At 49.2% G+C, this 17,823-nt stretch overlaps 1 protein-coding gene across 8 annotated transcripts in view; it reads right to left on the reverse strand.

Moving 5' to 3' along the window:
* The window catches only part of EPB41L4B (erythrocyte membrane protein band 4.1 like 4B), a gene marked incomplete at its 3' end in the record, with an annotated part of 141,397 nt that extends 123,883 nt beyond the window's left edge, over nt 1–17,514 (reverse strand). For all 8 annotated transcript variants that reach the window (XM_081237152.1, XM_081237154.1, XM_081237151.1 and 5 more), the window contains exon 1: nt 16,931–17,514. In XM_081237152.1, coding sequence (XP_081093278.1) covers nt 16,931–17,233 — 303 coding nt within the window. In that variant the 5' untranslated portion in view covers nt 17,234–17,514. The remainder of the gene's footprint in view (nt 1–16,930) is intronic.
* Between the last annotated feature and the right edge of the window lie 309 nt (nt 17,515–17,823).

A 17,823-nucleotide genomic window follows, 5' to 3' on the forward strand; every position in this document is an offset into this window, starting at 1 on the left:
TCCAAGAGGTGCTACGAGTGGGATTACACTAAGCCATGAAAGGCGAAAGCTCCATCTCAACCTAAAACACTACACAAACGTAAAGAACGTGACCCTGCAGAGCACTGGTTCTCCAACTTGGCTGCACGTGGCACCACATTCTGATGACGGGGGCCCTCCCCCCACGCCCAGTGATCCTGGTGTAGAGTCGCAGGTATGTGCTGGCAGAGCCAGGAAGTAAAGCAACGACAAGGTGAAGGCTAGAACGTGATACACAGCCCACCTGAGTATCCAGACGATGTGGAGGCCTGGAACCAAGGCGGGGTGGGGGTGGGGGGGGTCTTTTAGCCTTGATATCCTTAGCACGCTGACCCTGGGCTACCAAGGCAAAGCTGGGGGCCAGGAGACGTGCAGGACAGTTCAAGGACAATCCCACACCCCACGCCAAATGAGCTCCTTAGAGGCAGGGCCCACATTTTTGATCATTTCATATTTCTTGCATGGTGCCTTACACACACTAGATGATCTCTCTGTTTCTGTATTTTGATCTTGCGTTTTGCTGTGTTTTCGTTTTGTGTTGTTTTAAAATTTTTACTTTATATTGGAGTACAGTTGATTTACAATGTTGTGTTAGTTTCAGGTGTACAGCAAAGTGATTTAGTTATACATATATCTATTCGTTTTCAGATTCTACTTCCCACATAGGTTATTACAGAGTATTGAGTAGAGTTCCCTGTGCTATACAGTAGGTCCTTGTTGATTATCTATTTTATATATAGTAGTGTGAATATGTTAATCCCAACCTCCTAATTTATCCCCCGCCCGCCTTCCCCCTCTGGTAACCATAAGTTTGTTTTCTGAGTCTGTTTCTGTTTTGTAAATAAGTTCATTTGTATCATTTTTTATTGTTGTTTTTAATGAATAAATAAAATAGCTGGAATAAAACAGGTCTTGTCAGTAAACAGCATGAACCGCTGCTCTCTGGAAAACGCATCTATGGGGAAGTGTTCATCCCCTGAGGTGAGTTAATAAGATAAATGACACGTTACAGTAATCCAACTACAGGTAATTCTCCTTTTCCTTTCAGAAGACAGCACGTAATTTTTGCATTTTTCTTCAAGGAGCCTCTTTAATGAAGAGGAACTATCTGCCACAGCTTTTAGAACAAAGCTAAAAGCTTCTGGACTTCAAAGCAAAATACATCCTATGTAGAATACTGAAGCATCCTGAACGAACACTTTCGACCTTGGATTCCTCGCTCTCCCACTGAAACATCCCACACCCAGATCCCCTCTTCTCACTCTCTCCCTCGAATACCCACGGGATCTGCCACTGCCAGCCTGTGTGAGAGAACTGGGGCCAGTCCCAAGCCAGCCTGGGCCCCTCCCTGGACTCTGACCGGCCACTGTCACTGCCACCTAATACAGACTGCAACTCACTGGGCAGGTGGCTTGGGCCCCAGCAAACGGGAGCAATCAAAGGACTACAGCCACAGAAATGCTGTGGAAGGGGCTGCCAGAGTGCACTGCGGGTTAATAACTAACCCGCAGGAGCCTTTACAGTGTATTGGGCTTTCCTGGGTGAAGCCCATGGCCATTTCACCAGCAGGCAATGTTGCTTCTGGGCCAGGGGAGAACCACGGCTTGCTTTCGGAAGAGGGAGGGGGGCCTCGGAGAGACGAACAGGCCTGCTGCTGTCACTGGGCCACTGAGAGCAGGAGCCAGGAGGGCTGCGTGCAGGAAACTGCGCTTATTACATGCTAATTACTGCTCATTTGCGTCAGGTGAGCAGCAGCTGGCTGCATTGTTCCCAGGGAGGTAGGAAAGACCTGCCATCCCAGAATGAGGCTCTGGACCATGAGGCTTCCAAGCACTCCTTTAGGGGTAAAACTCAGTGGTTCCCGCTGCCCCACCGTCTGCCCCGTCTCCCTTCTCTCTGCAGTGCTCATTGACTCTGCTCCTTAAAATGTCTGCTGGCACCTCTGGCCAGGAGATGGATGGAAAGGGCTCACTAGGGGCCTACAGGAGAATGTAAAGGAACCCAAACAGGAGTAAGCTACAGAAAAAGAGAATCTCAAGGTCAAGGGAGACATTCAAAACTACAGTCACGGAGCTGATGAAGAAACCGAAGAAAAAGAAAAGACACTCTTTTAATCAAATCTACTGAAAACATTCCAACAATGAGGAATCTGGACCTTTTCAAAAAAGCAACATCCAATGAAGGATAGGAGGATAACAGGGCTCACAGGCAGGGGCTGAACAAGGAGCAGGACTCTTGGAAGTATTATTTCCAGCCTCAGTGCCTTTGCATGTGCTGACCTGGCCACCAGGAAAGCTGTTCTCCACTTGTCCTCAGAACTCAAAGCTTTCTCTCTGAAATCTTCTGGTTGCCCATTTTCCCCTCCCAGTCCTCCCACCTTAGCCCTTCCTTTAAGCTTATTTAAAACTCCCTAGGACACTTTTCACACCAGGTGTAATGACCTGTCTCCTCTCAAGCTTCTCGAGGGCAAGGAACCTATCTTATTGTTCTCTGTGTGCCCTGAGTCAGATGCTTTAAATAATGCCTGTACCAACTGTACCCCAAGGTAACCAAATATTGAGGATGCCATCAAGGAAATCCAGAGTGGGAAACTCTAGGACAGATGGCCCAGCTTCTTCAACAAATAAATGGGGAAAAAGGAGGGGAGAAGGGAAAACTCTAGACTAAGAGCTTTAGAGAAATTGTGGGACAGGGAAAAATGAGATAATGTTGGTCAAAGGACACAAACTTTCCGTTTTAAGATAAGTAAGTTCTGGGGATCTAAATGACAGCATGATGACAATAGTTCATTATAATGCAGAGTATCCTTGAAATCTGCTAAGATACACATAGGAAGAAATGGTGACTGGCGAGGTGACAGGTATGTTAATTAGCTCGATGCACAGTAACCATTTTGCAATGCAAACGTATATCAAATCACCATCCTCTACGCCTCAAATATATACCATTTTTATTTGTCAATTATGTCTCAATAGAGCAAGGAAAAATAACATTTAAAAAAATTCTTAAAGAGCTTTAGATAGAATATCAACCAAATACAATGAAAGGACCTTGTGACAACCAAATAAGAAAATCTGAACACTGACTATATATCTGAGACTAAAAAACAATTGTTAATTATTTTTAGTTTTTTTTTATGGTTTTTATTCATCAGTTTGATAATATGGTGTATCACATTGATTGATTTGCGTACATTGAAGAATCCTTGCATCCCTGGGGTAAATCCCACTTGATCATGGTGTATGATCCTTTTAATGTGTTGTTGGATTCCGTTTGCTAGCATTTTGTTGAGGATTTTTGCATCTATATTCATCAGTGATATTGGTCTGTAATTTTCTTTTTTTGTAGTATCTTTGTCTGATTTTGGTATCAGGGTGATGGTGGCCTCATAGAATGAGTTTGGGAGTGTTCCTTCCTCTGCAATTTTTTGGAAGGGTTTGAGAAGGATGGGTTTTAGCTCTTCTCTAAATGTTTGATAGAATTCACTGTGAAGCCATCTGGTTCTGGACTTCTGTTTGTTGGAAGATTTTTAATCACAGTTTCAATTTCATTCCTTGTGATTGTTCTGTTCATATTTTCTATTTCTTCCTGTTTCAGTCTTGGAAGGTTATACCTTTCTAAGAATTTGTCCATTTCTTCCAGGTTGTCCATTTTATTGGCATAGAGTTGCTTGCAGTAGTCTCTTAGGATGCTTTGTATTTCTGTGGTGTCTGTTGTAACTTCTCCTTTTTCATTTCTAATTTTACTGATTTGAGTCCTCTCCCTCTTTTTCTTGATGAGTCTGGCTAATGGTTTATCAATTCTGTTTATCTCCTCAAAGAACCAGCTTTTAGTTTTCTTGATCTTTGCTATTGTTTTCTTTGTTTCTATTTCATTTATTTCTGCTCTGATCTTTATGATTTCTTTCCTTCTGCTAACTTTGGATTTTGTCTGTACTTCCTTCTCTAGTTCCTTTAGGTGTAAGGTTAGATTGTTTATTTGAGATTTTTCTTGTTTCTTGAGGTAGGCTTGTATAGCTATAAACTTCCCTCTTAGAACTGCTTATGCCGCATCCCATAGGTTTTGGATTGTCGTGTTTTCATTGTCATTTGTCTCTAGGTATTTTTTTTATTTCCTCTTTGATTTCTTCAGTGATCTCTTGGTTATTTAGTAACATATTGTTTAGCCTCCATGTGTTTGTGTTTTTTACGTTTTGTTCCCTGAAATTCATTTCTAATCTCATAGTGGTGTGGTCAGAAAAGATGCTTGATATGATTTCAATTTTCTTACACCTTTCTGGGGTTTTATCTTGTTCCTTCATCTGGTACATTTACTGAGGCTTGATTTCTGACCCAAGATGTGATCTATCCTGGAGAATGTTCTGTGCGCACTTGAGAAGAAAGTGTAATCTGCTGTTTTTGGATGGAATGTCCTATAAATATCAATTAAATCTATCTGGTCTATTGTGTCATTTAAAGCTTCTGTTTCCTTATTTATTTTCATTTTGGATGATCTGTCCATTGGTGTAAGTGAGGTGTTAAAGTCCCCCACTATTATTGTGTTACTGTCGATTTCCTCTTTTATAGCTGTTAGTAGTTGCCTTATGTATTGAGGTGCACCTATGTTGGGTGCATATATAATTGTTATATTTTCTTCTTGGATTGATCCCTTGATCATTATGTAGTGTCCTTCCTTGTCTCTTGTAACATTCATTATTTTAAAGCCTATTTTATCTGATATGAGTATTGCTACTCCAGCTTTCTTTTGATTTCCATTTGCATGGAATATCTTTTTCCATCCCCTCACTTTCAGTCTGTATGTGTCCCTAGGTCTGAAGTGGGTCTCCTGTAGACAGCACATATATGGGTCTTGTTTTTGTATCCATTCAGCAAGGCTGTGTCTTTTGGTTGGAGCATTTAATCCATTCACATTTAAGGTAATTATTGATATGTATGTTCCTATTACCATTTTCTTAATTGTTTTGGGTTTGTTTTTGTAAGTCCTTTTCTTCTCTTGTGGTTCCCACTTAGAGAAGTTCCTTTAGCATTTGTTGTAGAGCTGGTTTGGTGGTGCTGAATTCTCTTAGCTTTTGCTTGTCTATAAAGCTTTTGATTTCTCCATCGAAAATGATTGAGATCCTTGCCGGGTAGAGTAATCTTGGTTGTAGGTTCTTCCCTTTCATCACTTTAAGTATATCATGCCACTCCCTTCTGGCTTGTAGAGTTTCTGCTGACAAATCAGCTGTTAACCTTATGGGAGTTCCCTTGCATGTTATTTGTTATTTTTCCCTTGCTGCTTTCAATAATTTTTCTTTGTCTTTAATTTTTTCCAATTTGATTACTATGTGTCTTGGCGTGTTTCTCCATGGATTTATCCTGTATGGGACTTGCTGTGCTTCCTGGACTTGGGTGGCTATTCCCTTTCCCATGTTAGGGAAGTTTTTGACTATTATCTCTTCAAATATTTTCTCTGGTCCTTTCTCTCTCTATTCTCCTTCTGGACCCCATAATGCGAACGTTGTTGCATTTAATGTTGTCCCAGAGGTCTCTTAGGCTGTCTTCATTTCTTTTCATTCTTTTTTCTTTATTCTGTTCCGCAGCAGTGAATTCCACCATTCTGTCTCCCAGGTCACTTATCTGTTCTTCTGCCTCAGTTATTCTGCTATTGATTCCTTCTAGTGTAGTTTTCCTTTCAGTTATTGTATTGTTCATCTCTGTTTGTTTGTTCTTTAATTCTTCTAGGTCTTTGTTAAACATTTCTTGCATCTTCTCGATCTTTGCCTCCATTCTTTTTCTGAGGTCCTGGATCATCTTCACTATCATTATTCTGAATTCTTTTTCTGGAAGGTCGCCTACCTTCACTTCATTCAGTTGTTTTTCTGGGGTTTTATCTTGTTCCTTCATCTGGTACAGAGCCCTCTGCCTTTTCATCTTATCTTTCTGTGAATGTGGTTTTTGTTCCACAGGCTGCAGGACTGTAGTTCTTCTTGCTTCTGCTGTCTGCCCTCTCTAGGTGTTTTAATAATATTGTGACTATTTTAAAAAACAGCCCTTATCTTTTAGATAATTGGGACTTTGTTTTGGAATTTGTTTTAAAAGAATTGGGAAGTAACAGAGGTGAAGATATAGATGAAAAGAGAGGGGCCACATTAATAAAAGATGAAGCTTAACAATGGGTACTTGGATTATGTTGATTATATGATGGGTACTTGGGGTTCTCTGTGCTTTTGACTGCATTTAAAATTTCAATGAATAAAAACTGGGGAAAAAAAGTAGGCAGAATTGAATGAATACCATAGATCCTGCAACTGCTCACCAAAAGCCACCAGTAGCAACAGACTTCAGCTCATTCACAGCAAAATGGAAGACAAAACGTTAATTCCTGCTTAGTGAGGAAAGACCTGCAAGGGGGACTTACAGAGAAGTGTTCTCCTTTGTTCCATTGAGGTGACCTCAGAAGAGGAAGTGGGTATAAGAGACAATCTCATCAAGGCCAGCAGGCAGTGAGCTGAATGCGATGAAAAAAATACAATGCAACTAAAAAACAGGCAAACGTCATAGAACAAGGCATACCAGGAGGAAATACGTTCAAGGTTCGTAACACAGGCAAAGATACTCCACCCCATCAACAACTGGGGAAAAGTGAAGACCACAATAATGAGTTCCCACTAACTCCCACGAGACTGCTAAAATAAAACAGAAAAGCTGTCCAATGCCAAGGGCTGAAGAACGGGTTAGCAGACGCTTTTATGTGCTGCTGGGACTCTGGAGAAAACAATTTCACATGATCTTAAAAGGCCCTGCCCGCCACCCTCCCAGCCACTGGTACATACCCAGGAGAGACGCTTGCTAGCATATGTGCACCAGGAAGACCAATTCCAGAAGGTTCAAAGCAGCATATTTTTTCTAATAGCTCCAAACTGAAAACATCCCAAATGTCCACCGACAAAGGATAACTATATTCCGGTATATTCATGCAGCGCAGCAAGAACTACAGTTACCTCATCAATATGGATGAATCTCTCACAGACACAGTATTGAGTGAAAAATCCATTTCCTATAAAGTTCACTAACATGCAGGACTAACCATAAACACACATATGAGGCAAACTCATCAAAAAAGGGATGAGAGTCAAACTTCAGGAGAGCAGGAAGGAGGGGAAGGTCATTGGGTAGGAGCATGGGGGGGCCATTAACAGCACTGGTGATGCTCTTTGTTCTTAAGCTGGGTGGTGGGTACCCGGATGCTCACTGTATTATTTTTCTTTAAAACTAGTCATGTTACAGATACTCTTTTGTATTTGTATTTCATCATTAAAAGATGTAAAGAATGACTGGACAGAGGACTTGCCAACACTGAGCAACTCAGACAAAAGACCAGACAACTAGGAAGATGAGTCCAGGGACTTCCCTGGTGGTCCAGTGGGTAAGACTCTGCGTTCCCAATGCAGGGGGCCCAGGTTCAATCCCTGGTCGGGAAACTAGATCCTGCACGCATGCCGCAACTAAGAGTTGCATGCTGCAACGAAGATCCCGAGCGCTGCAACTAAGACCTGGCACAGCCAAAACAAATAAAATAAAATGAGTCCCAGGTGAGCGGGTGCCAGAATGCCAAGAACAAAACCCCCAAGGAGAGGGCTGGGGACATCCAAGTCTCTGACGGCAGTGCCACTGGTGAACGGGCAAGGCCCGGATGTGCAGAAAACTCTGAAACTTGGATGAATGGGTCAACAAAATGTGGCATATCCATACATTGGAATACTATTCAGCCTTATAAAGGAAGGAAATTCTGATACATGTTACGACATGGATGGACCTTGAAGACATTATGCTAAGTGAAAGAAGCCAGACACAAAGAAACAAGTACTGTATGATTCCACTTATAGGAGGTACTAAGAGTAGTCAAATTCATAGAGACAGAAAGCAGACTAGAGGTTACCAGGGGCTACAGGGAAAGAGGAATGGGGAGTTCGTGTTTAGTGGGCACTGAGTTTTAATTTGGGATGATGAAACATTCTGGAGACGGATAGTGGTGATGGTTGCACAACAACATCAATGTACTCAATGCCACTGAACTGTACACCTAAAAATGGTTAAAATGGTTAAAATGGTGGGGCTTCCCTGGTGGCGCAGTGGTTGAGAGTCCGCCTGGCGATGCAGGGGATGCGAGTTCATGCCCCGGTCCGGGAAGATCCCACATGCCGCGGAGCGGCTAGGCCCGTGAGCCATGGCCACTGAGCCTGCACGTCCGGAGCCTGTGCTCCACAATGGGAGAGGCCACAACAGTGAGAGGCTCACGTACCGCAAAAAAAAAAAAAAAAAAAAAAAAAAAAAGGTTAAAATGGTAAATTCTATGCTACTTACATATTACCACAATTTTTTAAAATCCGTAACTCAAGGAAGGTGCACCTGAGCAAGCCAACTGGTAGGATAAAGGAGAGGTGCCGTCAGGCCTGCCTCAACCCCCTTGAGCACACGTAAGGCAGGACACGGATAACAGCAGCATTCAGATGGGAAACGGGCATGGAAGAGACACCACAGAGCCGAGGGATGCCGACCCTGCAGGCACCCGGGGAGCCTGCCAGTCCACATCCTCCCAGCCGGGCCAGCTGCCTGGGCAATTCCACCCCTGGGACCAGGCTCAGTGCTGGGAAACAAAGATGCTCCGGATGATGCCACCGGTGGCACAGGGCCCTGGGGAGGTCACCCTCCAGGTCTCAACTTCAAGAAGGAAATTCTGGGCACTCAGCCAACTATGACTTTGGGGAAAAGAACCTGCAAAAATTGCTGAGAAATGGTAGACAGAACCCAAATGCCAGAGATGCTGAAAAGCAAAAAGTTTCAGGAAAGACAGGGCGGTTTATGGCATGAAATTCTGACCCATCAAATTACAAAGGATTCTGACCTTCCCCAGGAGTTCCAAGGAGCACACCTTTCAAACAGGAAGGCCAGGTGTGCACCGCATGGGCTGGGGGAAGAGCATTGGAGGACGAGTCGGGAAACCTAGATTCAATTCTGGCTCCACCACACTTATAGCTGGCCCAGGACCAACTGCTCCCTGAGACCGTGCGTAAAGGGGATAGTAACACCTTCCCGGATGGTGGCAATTAAGAGAAGTAACACAGATTCTGCGAGCCTGGGTGGGTAGGCATGCCTGACAGGTAAGATATCAGGTGCTTTGCATATCAACCTTCAACCCCAAGAGACAGGTAGAGACAGGTATTACCACACACACACACACACACACACACACACACACACACACACACACACACACACACACACACACACACACACACACACACACACACACACACACACACACACACACACACACACACACACACACACACACACACACACACACACACACACACACACACACACACACACACACACACACAGAATGAGGGGCTAATTTAAGTAATCCAGAATAAGCACAACAAGGGGGCACCAAACTGGGTGAGACGTATGTCTGGAAGGCTCGGATAGGAGGAAGAAAATTTTTTAAAATTAAAAAAGGATACACAAGGATGCACACCGTGTTTATAAACATGTATGCAAAAGCACAAGGATTGAAGGGAGCAGCGAAACCAACCAGTTGCTATGCAGCAGGATGGGAATATGTAAAATGCTTTTCTTTGTGATAATTTTAATGTTGTTCTATTACACACTTTTTTAAAATGTAGCCTACTTCCAACCTCAGTGTTGAAGAACTATGGGCCTCAAACCAGAATGCACTCTGGGCGAAACTACACTCACTGAATATGATTACAGATGTGAATCCGATGTCTGGAAACCCCAAGCGGCCTGGAAAGGAGGACACCCTTCTGAGGCTCAGGGTCCCCACCCACCTCGAGGCCTCTGGGGCAGGCTCAGAACCCCGCCGCTTCCACCCCTCGCATGCCCAGTCCTGGGTCAGAGGACACAAACCATCTCCCGGCAGACTACCCGAGCTCGAAGCTAGAGTCTGCCTTTGCTGTGTGACACGGGCAAGTTTCTTATCCAGCCTGCTAAGCCCTGCTTCTCCCCCTCACAAATCAGGGCTAACAACAGTAACCACCAACAGAGGTTCTTTGAGGGTCCAACAAAACAGTCACTTAAGCAATTAGCACAGGACCGACACACAGTGGCCCCTGGCTCTTACTAGCCTGAGACCCTCCTCTGTGCTTCACAGGTTCCTCACTCACTCCTTCAAGACTCAGGGACATAGCTGGAGCTCATAATCCTCCCCGACCCCAAGGAGCCCCAAGTCCAGCAAGTGGGGTTTTCTGGCTCCCATCCTCCATGCGTCTGCACCTGCTGTTTCCTCTGCCCCAACGCCTCTGACCAAATCTAACAGCTGAACTCCCAGGCAACCTTCGGGACAACTCGATGTCACTTTGGGCATCAAACCTTCCCCAAATCCACTCCACAGTTCAATCACTCACCCCCGTACTACCTGATGTGGGGTTCCGAGTTATCTAGTATATTTACACTGTCTCCCCTTCTAGACTGGGACTCTCTCATCCTTCCTGTACCCCTCCCGAACGCTTCATGCAGGGTAAGTGCTCAACAAGTCTATGCTGACTGAAGAAAACAAGTGCGCAAACAAAAACATTTTCGAAAACAAAAATAAACCAGAAATTAAAATCAAGTGGGACTAGTGAGATACATCAGCTGCAGAGAGAAGCCAAAGAGGCTGCAGAAGGAGATGATGAAGGGGCCCTAGGGCAGAGAGGGGGCACACCTGGGATGCTGTGAGATCACCCACCTGCCTCTGCCAGATCAGCCCCAGCTGGTGAGAGAGCCTGGGCATCCTTGGGCAGGCAAGAGTGGTCACCACCCCAAAGCAGGTGTTCAGAACACAAGCCCTCAGATGCAAGGGGACTTTGTGGCCCCATCAACAGGACATTAACCTGCCAGAGAGCAGAGGTGATTGGTGGGGAAGGGCTCCAAGGATGGGGAGCCCTCTTCTTAGCCAGGCAGTAGGTGGCACACAGCTCAGATGGCCACAGGGGGCTCCCCGCCCCAGCTAAGGTCCCACGGACTGTAAAGGGGGGGGAAAGGGTCCCACCCTAAAGAGATACAAACTAGGGGTCTCGGTCCCGATTCATTTGTGCTGAAGGGGTGGGGAAAGAGACTTTACTTTCATCAACCCATATAAAGTCGTCACTTAAAATAACATTCATATCTAAAAACAAAGAGAAAAGTACAGATGGACACACACACCACAATTTTAAAAGTGGTTATTATCTCTGATGAGATTTTAGATCTTTTTAACTTCTCTTGCTTCTCTATATTTTCTAATCTTTCTGCTGCCAACATGTTCTCCTGTGAAATGCAAGTGGGGGAGGAAAGCACATGCCAACCTGAAGAAAAACACCAAGATGAATCAGCAGCTGACCCTGCCCGCAGGCAGCTGCCACGGGCCCGAGGAGGAAACCCAAGTGCAAAGAACCAGATTCCTGCAGGAGAAACACTCCAGGCAGCGTGGAGGAGGCTGGCAACAGGAGTCAGGCAGTGGAGAAGGACGGAACACGTGTTTTGAGGACAAACTGTGGGCGGAGGATTTCTGTGGTGAAGGAGTGGATTTTTTCCTAAGTCCCTATGCAAGAATGTAAGGGAAAGTTCTACCTCCCCATGCCCGCGCCCCCAACCTTTTGCTATTTCAGAATTAAACAGACCTGTACCTTAATCCACAACAGTGCACTAGCAAGAGAATTCAATGAGATTATGCACGTGAAAGTGCTTAGCAAGTTAATATTTGTTCAGTCCTGGACCAGCGCAGGGTCATGTTACTGGCACTGGGGAGGCTGGCAGACTCCCCCTCCCTGCATATTAACACCAACAATCCAGCAAGTGGGGAACCAAGTGGGGAACCACTTGGGAAGGATGTTCACCACCCACCTCTCTTGCCCACACTCCCCTCCTTCGCCAGCAGCCCTCCTTTTAAAACAAAGGTATTTTTTTAAAAAAATACACAACCCCATGACCCACACAGTTATCCAAAGCTCCCCACGGTCTCATTCACGGTCTGGGTGGGGTTGGAGATGGGGGCAGGGTAAGCCCTGGAGGGCCACCTTGAGCCAATACCTTCCCTCAGGAGCAGGAAAAAGCAAGCCACCCAGAGGTCTGGGATAAGGCAGGGTGTCCATGGCAGCCAGAACCTTGGAAGAGGATGGAAATGAAGAGCTGCCTTCTCCCATTTCCTAGGGCCTTATGTAGTTCCCCATTTCTTCCCACCATTGAGGGTGAAGATACCCCTGCCCTCCAAGCTAGAGTCCACTACTCAGTCCCCCCACATTCAATCAAGCCCCACCCCCGGCCCCACCAAACGGCACTGGGCTCTGTTTAGGCTTCCTGGTACTGCTTTTTTTTTTGGGGGGGGGGGCACACCGCACATGTTGTGGGATCTTAGCTCCCCAACCAGAGATCGAACCGGGGCCCTTGGCAGTAAAAACACAAGAGTCCTAATCACTGGACCACCAGGGAATTCCCAGCCTTTTTTTCTTTTTTCTTTAATGTTCATTTCTAGAAAACTTCCCAATCACTTTTCACAGGCCAAAGAGGAGGCACGGAGATGTGTGTAAGATTACAACCTACAGCAACCCTTCAGCACCCTGCTGTTTCCTGAGGCTTTTCATATCCTTTTTGTCATGTAATCGTCCCATTTTAAAGACCAGAAAATCGAGATTCAAGTAGCCCAGGGCTGCCCAGCCCAGCTGCCAAGACTCAAACATGCATCTTCCTGCCCTGAAACTCTCGGTGCTTGCTTGCCCTGTACCATACAAGTCACTGCGGAGCTCCAGGGACAGTGAAAGCAACTGCATCAAATGCAATACTGGCCAACGGGCCGTGCCCTCCAAGGCATGGGGGCGGGTGGTGCTAACCAGCCAGCCACACACCCTCCCGGCTTTCCACACAGAGCTGCTGGAAGACTGCGCACGCAGGGGAGGGGGGCGACGGGGCTGAGCAACAGCCTCGCGAGCAAAAGCGATGCCAGGGCTTTAGTCAACAGAGAGCTAATATGAGTCAACAGTGGGTACCGCTGCCAAGCACACTGACGGGATCTTCAGCTGCATTAATAAAAGGGGAGAGTCTCAGGCAGGCCGAGGGAGACCTGCCTGCCCTGCCAGACCACACCTGAGGGCTGGGCAGGGCAGGGCTGGGCTACAGACACAGGGGCACCTTCCAAGGCAGCGCCAGGGTTTCTGAAGAGGAGTGGCTCAGGGTGGCACTCTGGTCTATAGGGTGGAAGCTGGGTTTGGACAGCAAGCCCACTCCAGACTGCACATTACCGATGGATTTTTTTTTTTTTAAAAGATCCTGACTGGGCTTCCCTGGTGGCACAGTGGTTGAGAGTCCGCCTGCCGATGCAGGGGACACGGGTTCGTGCCCCGGTCCAGGAAGATCCCACATGCCGCAGAGCGGCTGGGCCCGTGAGCCATGGCCGCTGAGCCTGTGCGTCCGGAGCCTGTGCTCCGCAACGGGAGAGGCCACAACAGTGAGAGGCCCGCATACAGCAAAAAAAAAAAAAAAAAAAAAAAAAGATCCTGACTATCCACAGCAAAGGTTAAGAACACGCAGGCATGCCAGGGGATGAGGCCCACCACCTGGGGGAGGGGCCCCAGGCCCTGTCATTTGCTTCCTCCTTTGTTATATATAACAGCTGGGTCGTGGCTTGACTGAGAAGTGGCCCTGACACAACAGGTAATCTAAAAATGGGGAATTCCTTGGTGGTCCAATGGTTAGGACTTGGGCTTTCACTGCCGTGGACCCGGGTTCAAACCCGGGTTCAATCCCTGGTCGGGGAACTAAGATCCTACAGGCCGCTCAGTGTGGCCAAAAAATAAATTAAAAAAAAAAATTTTTTTTAATGCACAAGGGACACTGGATTTGACATCCTAGAGCCTCAAGTGTCAAAGTCTCTGGGAAGTCCTCCCAATTCATCCACCAGCACCCTGTCCGGTGAGCCTGTCGTATCACTCAGCATCACTTAACAATAAAAAGACGCTCTGCTACACGTGTTTCCCAAGAGCCTCAAGGCCCCCTCTCATTCACCTTTGGGTCCACAGCCCATTATTTGGCCCAATAAATGGTGACAACTGAAAACCGAGGTGGCCCTGCACGATCACAGTGAGGGTGTTGTGTTCGAGACAATTCTGGAACATAGGCATCCTGACTAGGGCTAATAAAACGGCGTATGACAATGCATAACCACTGTTAGTATACTGAGCGACGAATTCTTGACGCTACCACTACCAGAGGGTTTTAATTACAAACGAGTTATAGTTAGCCTGGCAAGTGTGCTTTGTGCCCGTGCAAGTGACTGGAGACAGACAATCCAGCTTAGGGAGATGGCGGTCAAAGGTAAATCCTGTGCACCATGCAGCAAAGCAACCCCGGGGCCCAGGAAGCGGTAAAAATCCAGGAACGCAGGAGACGAGAATAATGACCAGTGGGTCTAAATGCCAAAAAGGACAGCATAAAAAGTGAGCTTGGGGCTTCCCTGGTGGCGCAGTGGTTGAGAGCCCGCCTGCTGATGCAGGGGACACGGGTTCGTGCCCCGGTCCGGGAAGATCCCACATGCCGCAGAGCAGCTGGGTCCGTGAGCCATGGCCGCTGAGCCTGCGCATCCGGAGCCTGTGCCCCGCAACGGGAGAGGCCACAACAGTCAGAGGCCCGCGTACCGCAAAAAAAAAAAAAAAAAAAAAAAGTGAGCTTGGTGAAACGGGCTGAGAAGGAGCACGCATGCTACAGATTCATGGGGAGCTGGCCGCCTGGAGCTCACCTTGTAACTCTAAGAATTAAATACAGGAACTAAGACTCTGATCTGGGAAGATGAGCATAGGAGACTGTGCGATGCAGTTCTAATGCCTAATAAATCTTTAAATCGATGAGCCGTGCTCACTGTTTATTCTTCTCCATCTTTGCTCCCCAAGCAAGGGCTCACATGACAAAAGCCAGCATATGCGTGTCTGTATAAATGCGTGTCTGTATAAATAAAATTGGGAGTTTTATGCGTGTCTGTATAAATAAAATTGGGAGTTCACTAAATAACATCTTAAAGCATCAAAAAATCTGCCATCAAAAAATCTGCCATTACAAGAAAACCTGGTGAACTCTTTTGTCAAGTAGCCTTTAACAAAGTGAAGAAACCTCATAGGATGCAAAATCCCCCTCCCCTCACATTGGGCCTGGGTTCCACCAGCTGTGGTTAAGTCAGCATTCCCGTCCCAACCTGTTCATTTGGGTACCTGTTTGGGTCTATTCACTAGGCATGCATCTTACTGGGTTTACATTTTTCATCCCCAAAACACCGCTTAAGCCTGTCGCACAAACCTGACAGAAGCAATACATTTTATAAACGAATCATCCCCGGGGAACAGACAAGAAAACCATCAGCAATGAGCGTTGTCAAAGTTCCAAACCAGAGCATTCCTTTCCCAGATCCGAGATGCAGAATACGCCACATCGTCTCCACACACCAGCTGCCTGCTCCAGAAGCAACACACTCACCTCACCACTGGCTGCCCCCCGGCCCGCCCCTCCCGGCCCCTTCAGGCCTGAAGAATAAAAGCTGGAGAGACCCGTCTTGGTGAAGCAGTAACATTTTAATACTACTGTAAAGACAACTGCTCTAAGCACTGGAATGTTGGCTCCTTTAACATGAATAAAAAGGCCCCCAAAGGGTATTATCATAACAAAATGATATCCTATGGAGAGCACCAGGAACCACAAAAATAAAATCGCCATAAACTGATACTGTCTCAAAATTAAACCTACACAAGGAAACGTTAAACCCCAGGACAGGCAGGCTCTCATTTTCCCATCTAAAACCCTTACAATATTCCCAGTTCTCTTATGACGTCCAATCTCCCCTACCCGAGGAGGCCTAAATGCTTTCTTTCGAAGTCCCGGTATGTTATTTTTTTCCCTTGAAACCCTCGAGATGCTCCGTAACATTCATCTAAAGCTCAATCGTTTCTGTGTCCTCGGTCACACCCAAAGATTCCCAAAGGCACCGTCTGCCGCAGCGCCGGGTGCACAGCAGGCGCCCCACTAATGTGCGGATTTGATTTGATCAGATCTGGCCCCTTCGGCTAGAAAGACACATTGGTAGCCAGACGCCCAGGCGGGGACAGCAGCGCCAGCCTAGCTCTCTGCCGGAGGCGGCGGGGTGCAACCACCTGTGGGCGGGTGGCCGGGGCTCAGGCCGCGGCGCAGCTGCCCTGGAGTGCCTCCGCGGCTCCACGCACAGACCCCGGGGAAAGTCCGGCGCCCCAGGCCCGAGAGCACCCCGGGGCCGAGTCCCAGCGCCCCAGCAGGGGCTCTGTCGGTGCAAAGTTGGCCTGGTCCGCGAGAATCCATTCTAGAGTTAGCTCCCAAGTCGCCCGGCCGCTGTGAGGCAGCGAGCCAGAGGGGCTCTTTAGGATGGGACCGGGTGGGGCGGGGGGGGGCGGCGCGGGGTGGTGCGCCGAGATGGGAACAGAAGAGAGCAGAAGTGGTCCCCCGACTCGCTCCCAAACTTGGGGCACCTGCCAGCCAGCAGGCGAGGGGGATTCTCCGCCTTGCCGTCCCACCAAGGCCTGGTGTCGAGTTTGTCGGGGCAAGCGGGCCACCCCATAGCAGCCCCGCATTGCTTTGAGATTTTCTAACCAATAATCCAGCACCAAGAAGGCCGATGCAGGAACCTGGGGGACAGAGGGGAACACCAGTCACCCGCGCCAGGGGGCGGGGACTTGGGACTCGGGGGCGCGGGCCAGGGATGGGGCGCCGGAAGAGAGCAGGACGGGGTGGCCCGAGAGGGAACCAGAACTAGGAGTGCTCGCAGAAGGGGGAGGGGATCCCGGAGAGCTACAAGGGGAGCGCCCCAGAGGGAAGCATCGGGGGAAGGGAGCTGCCCCAAGGGCCGCGAGGTGCCAGTGTCCCGGACCGGCCCCGTCACTCACCGGCAGGTCCACGCTCACTTCGGTCCCGTCGAGCAGGAAGACGCGGCAGTAGAGGGTGGCCTTGGAGGCCCCGGCGGCGGAGATGTGCACGGCCGCGCAGCCCACGAGCAGGGGCCCGCCGCCGGCCGGGAACACGCTGCCCCCGGGCGCGGCGGGCAGCGTGGACACAGCGGCGGCGGCCGGGCCCCCCCGCGGACCCCCGTCGCGCTCGTCCCCCAGACCGGCGGTCCCGCGCCCTGCCGCGCCCCGCGCGTAGCGCTGCATGGAGCGGCGGCCAAAGGTCCGGCGCAGGAACCGCAGCATCCTGGCTGGGGGCGTCCCCTGCCTCCGCCCCCTGCGCCGCCGCCCAGGAGCGCCCCGCGACGCCGTCAGTGCAGGCGGCCGCCCGCGCCGCCTCCCGCCAGCTGCGGACCGGTGCTCGCTCCCGCCGAGAACGAGGCCGCGCTTCGGCTGCCTGCGGGGCGCGCCGGCCCGGCCAGCGCCGGCTGCGAGTGGCCGCGGGCGGGAGGGCACGCTCGGGGCGGCCCGGGAGCCGTCCCGCCGCCGCCTCCGCCGCCACGCGCCCTGCCGGGCCGGCGGCCTGCGCTCGCCGCCAAGGGGCCGCTCCCGACTGCCGGCCGCGGGCGGCCCGAGGACTGGGGGCGGGGGCGCGGGGGGCGCGGGGGCGGGCTGCGGGCTGCTCCCGCGCCGCGCGCCGGCCGAGGGCCAGCCGGAGCAGGGCGCCTGCGTGCTCCTGGCGCGCTCGCTCCCACTCGCCGCGCCCAGGCCAGAGGAGGCCCAGCCGAGCGCCCGCTCCCCAGGCGCCTCTTCCTGCGCCCGCAGCCCCCGCCTCCCACCTGGGAGGCTGCACCTACAGCCGCCGCCTCCGCCGCCACAGCCGCCGGGACTGCAGC

The sequence above is a fragment of the Mesoplodon bidens genome, assembly GCF_964165515.1.
Source record: "Mesoplodon bidens genome assembly, chromosome: 6".
NCBI lineage: Eukaryota > Metazoa > Chordata > Mammalia > Artiodactyla > Ziphiidae > Mesoplodon > Mesoplodon bidens.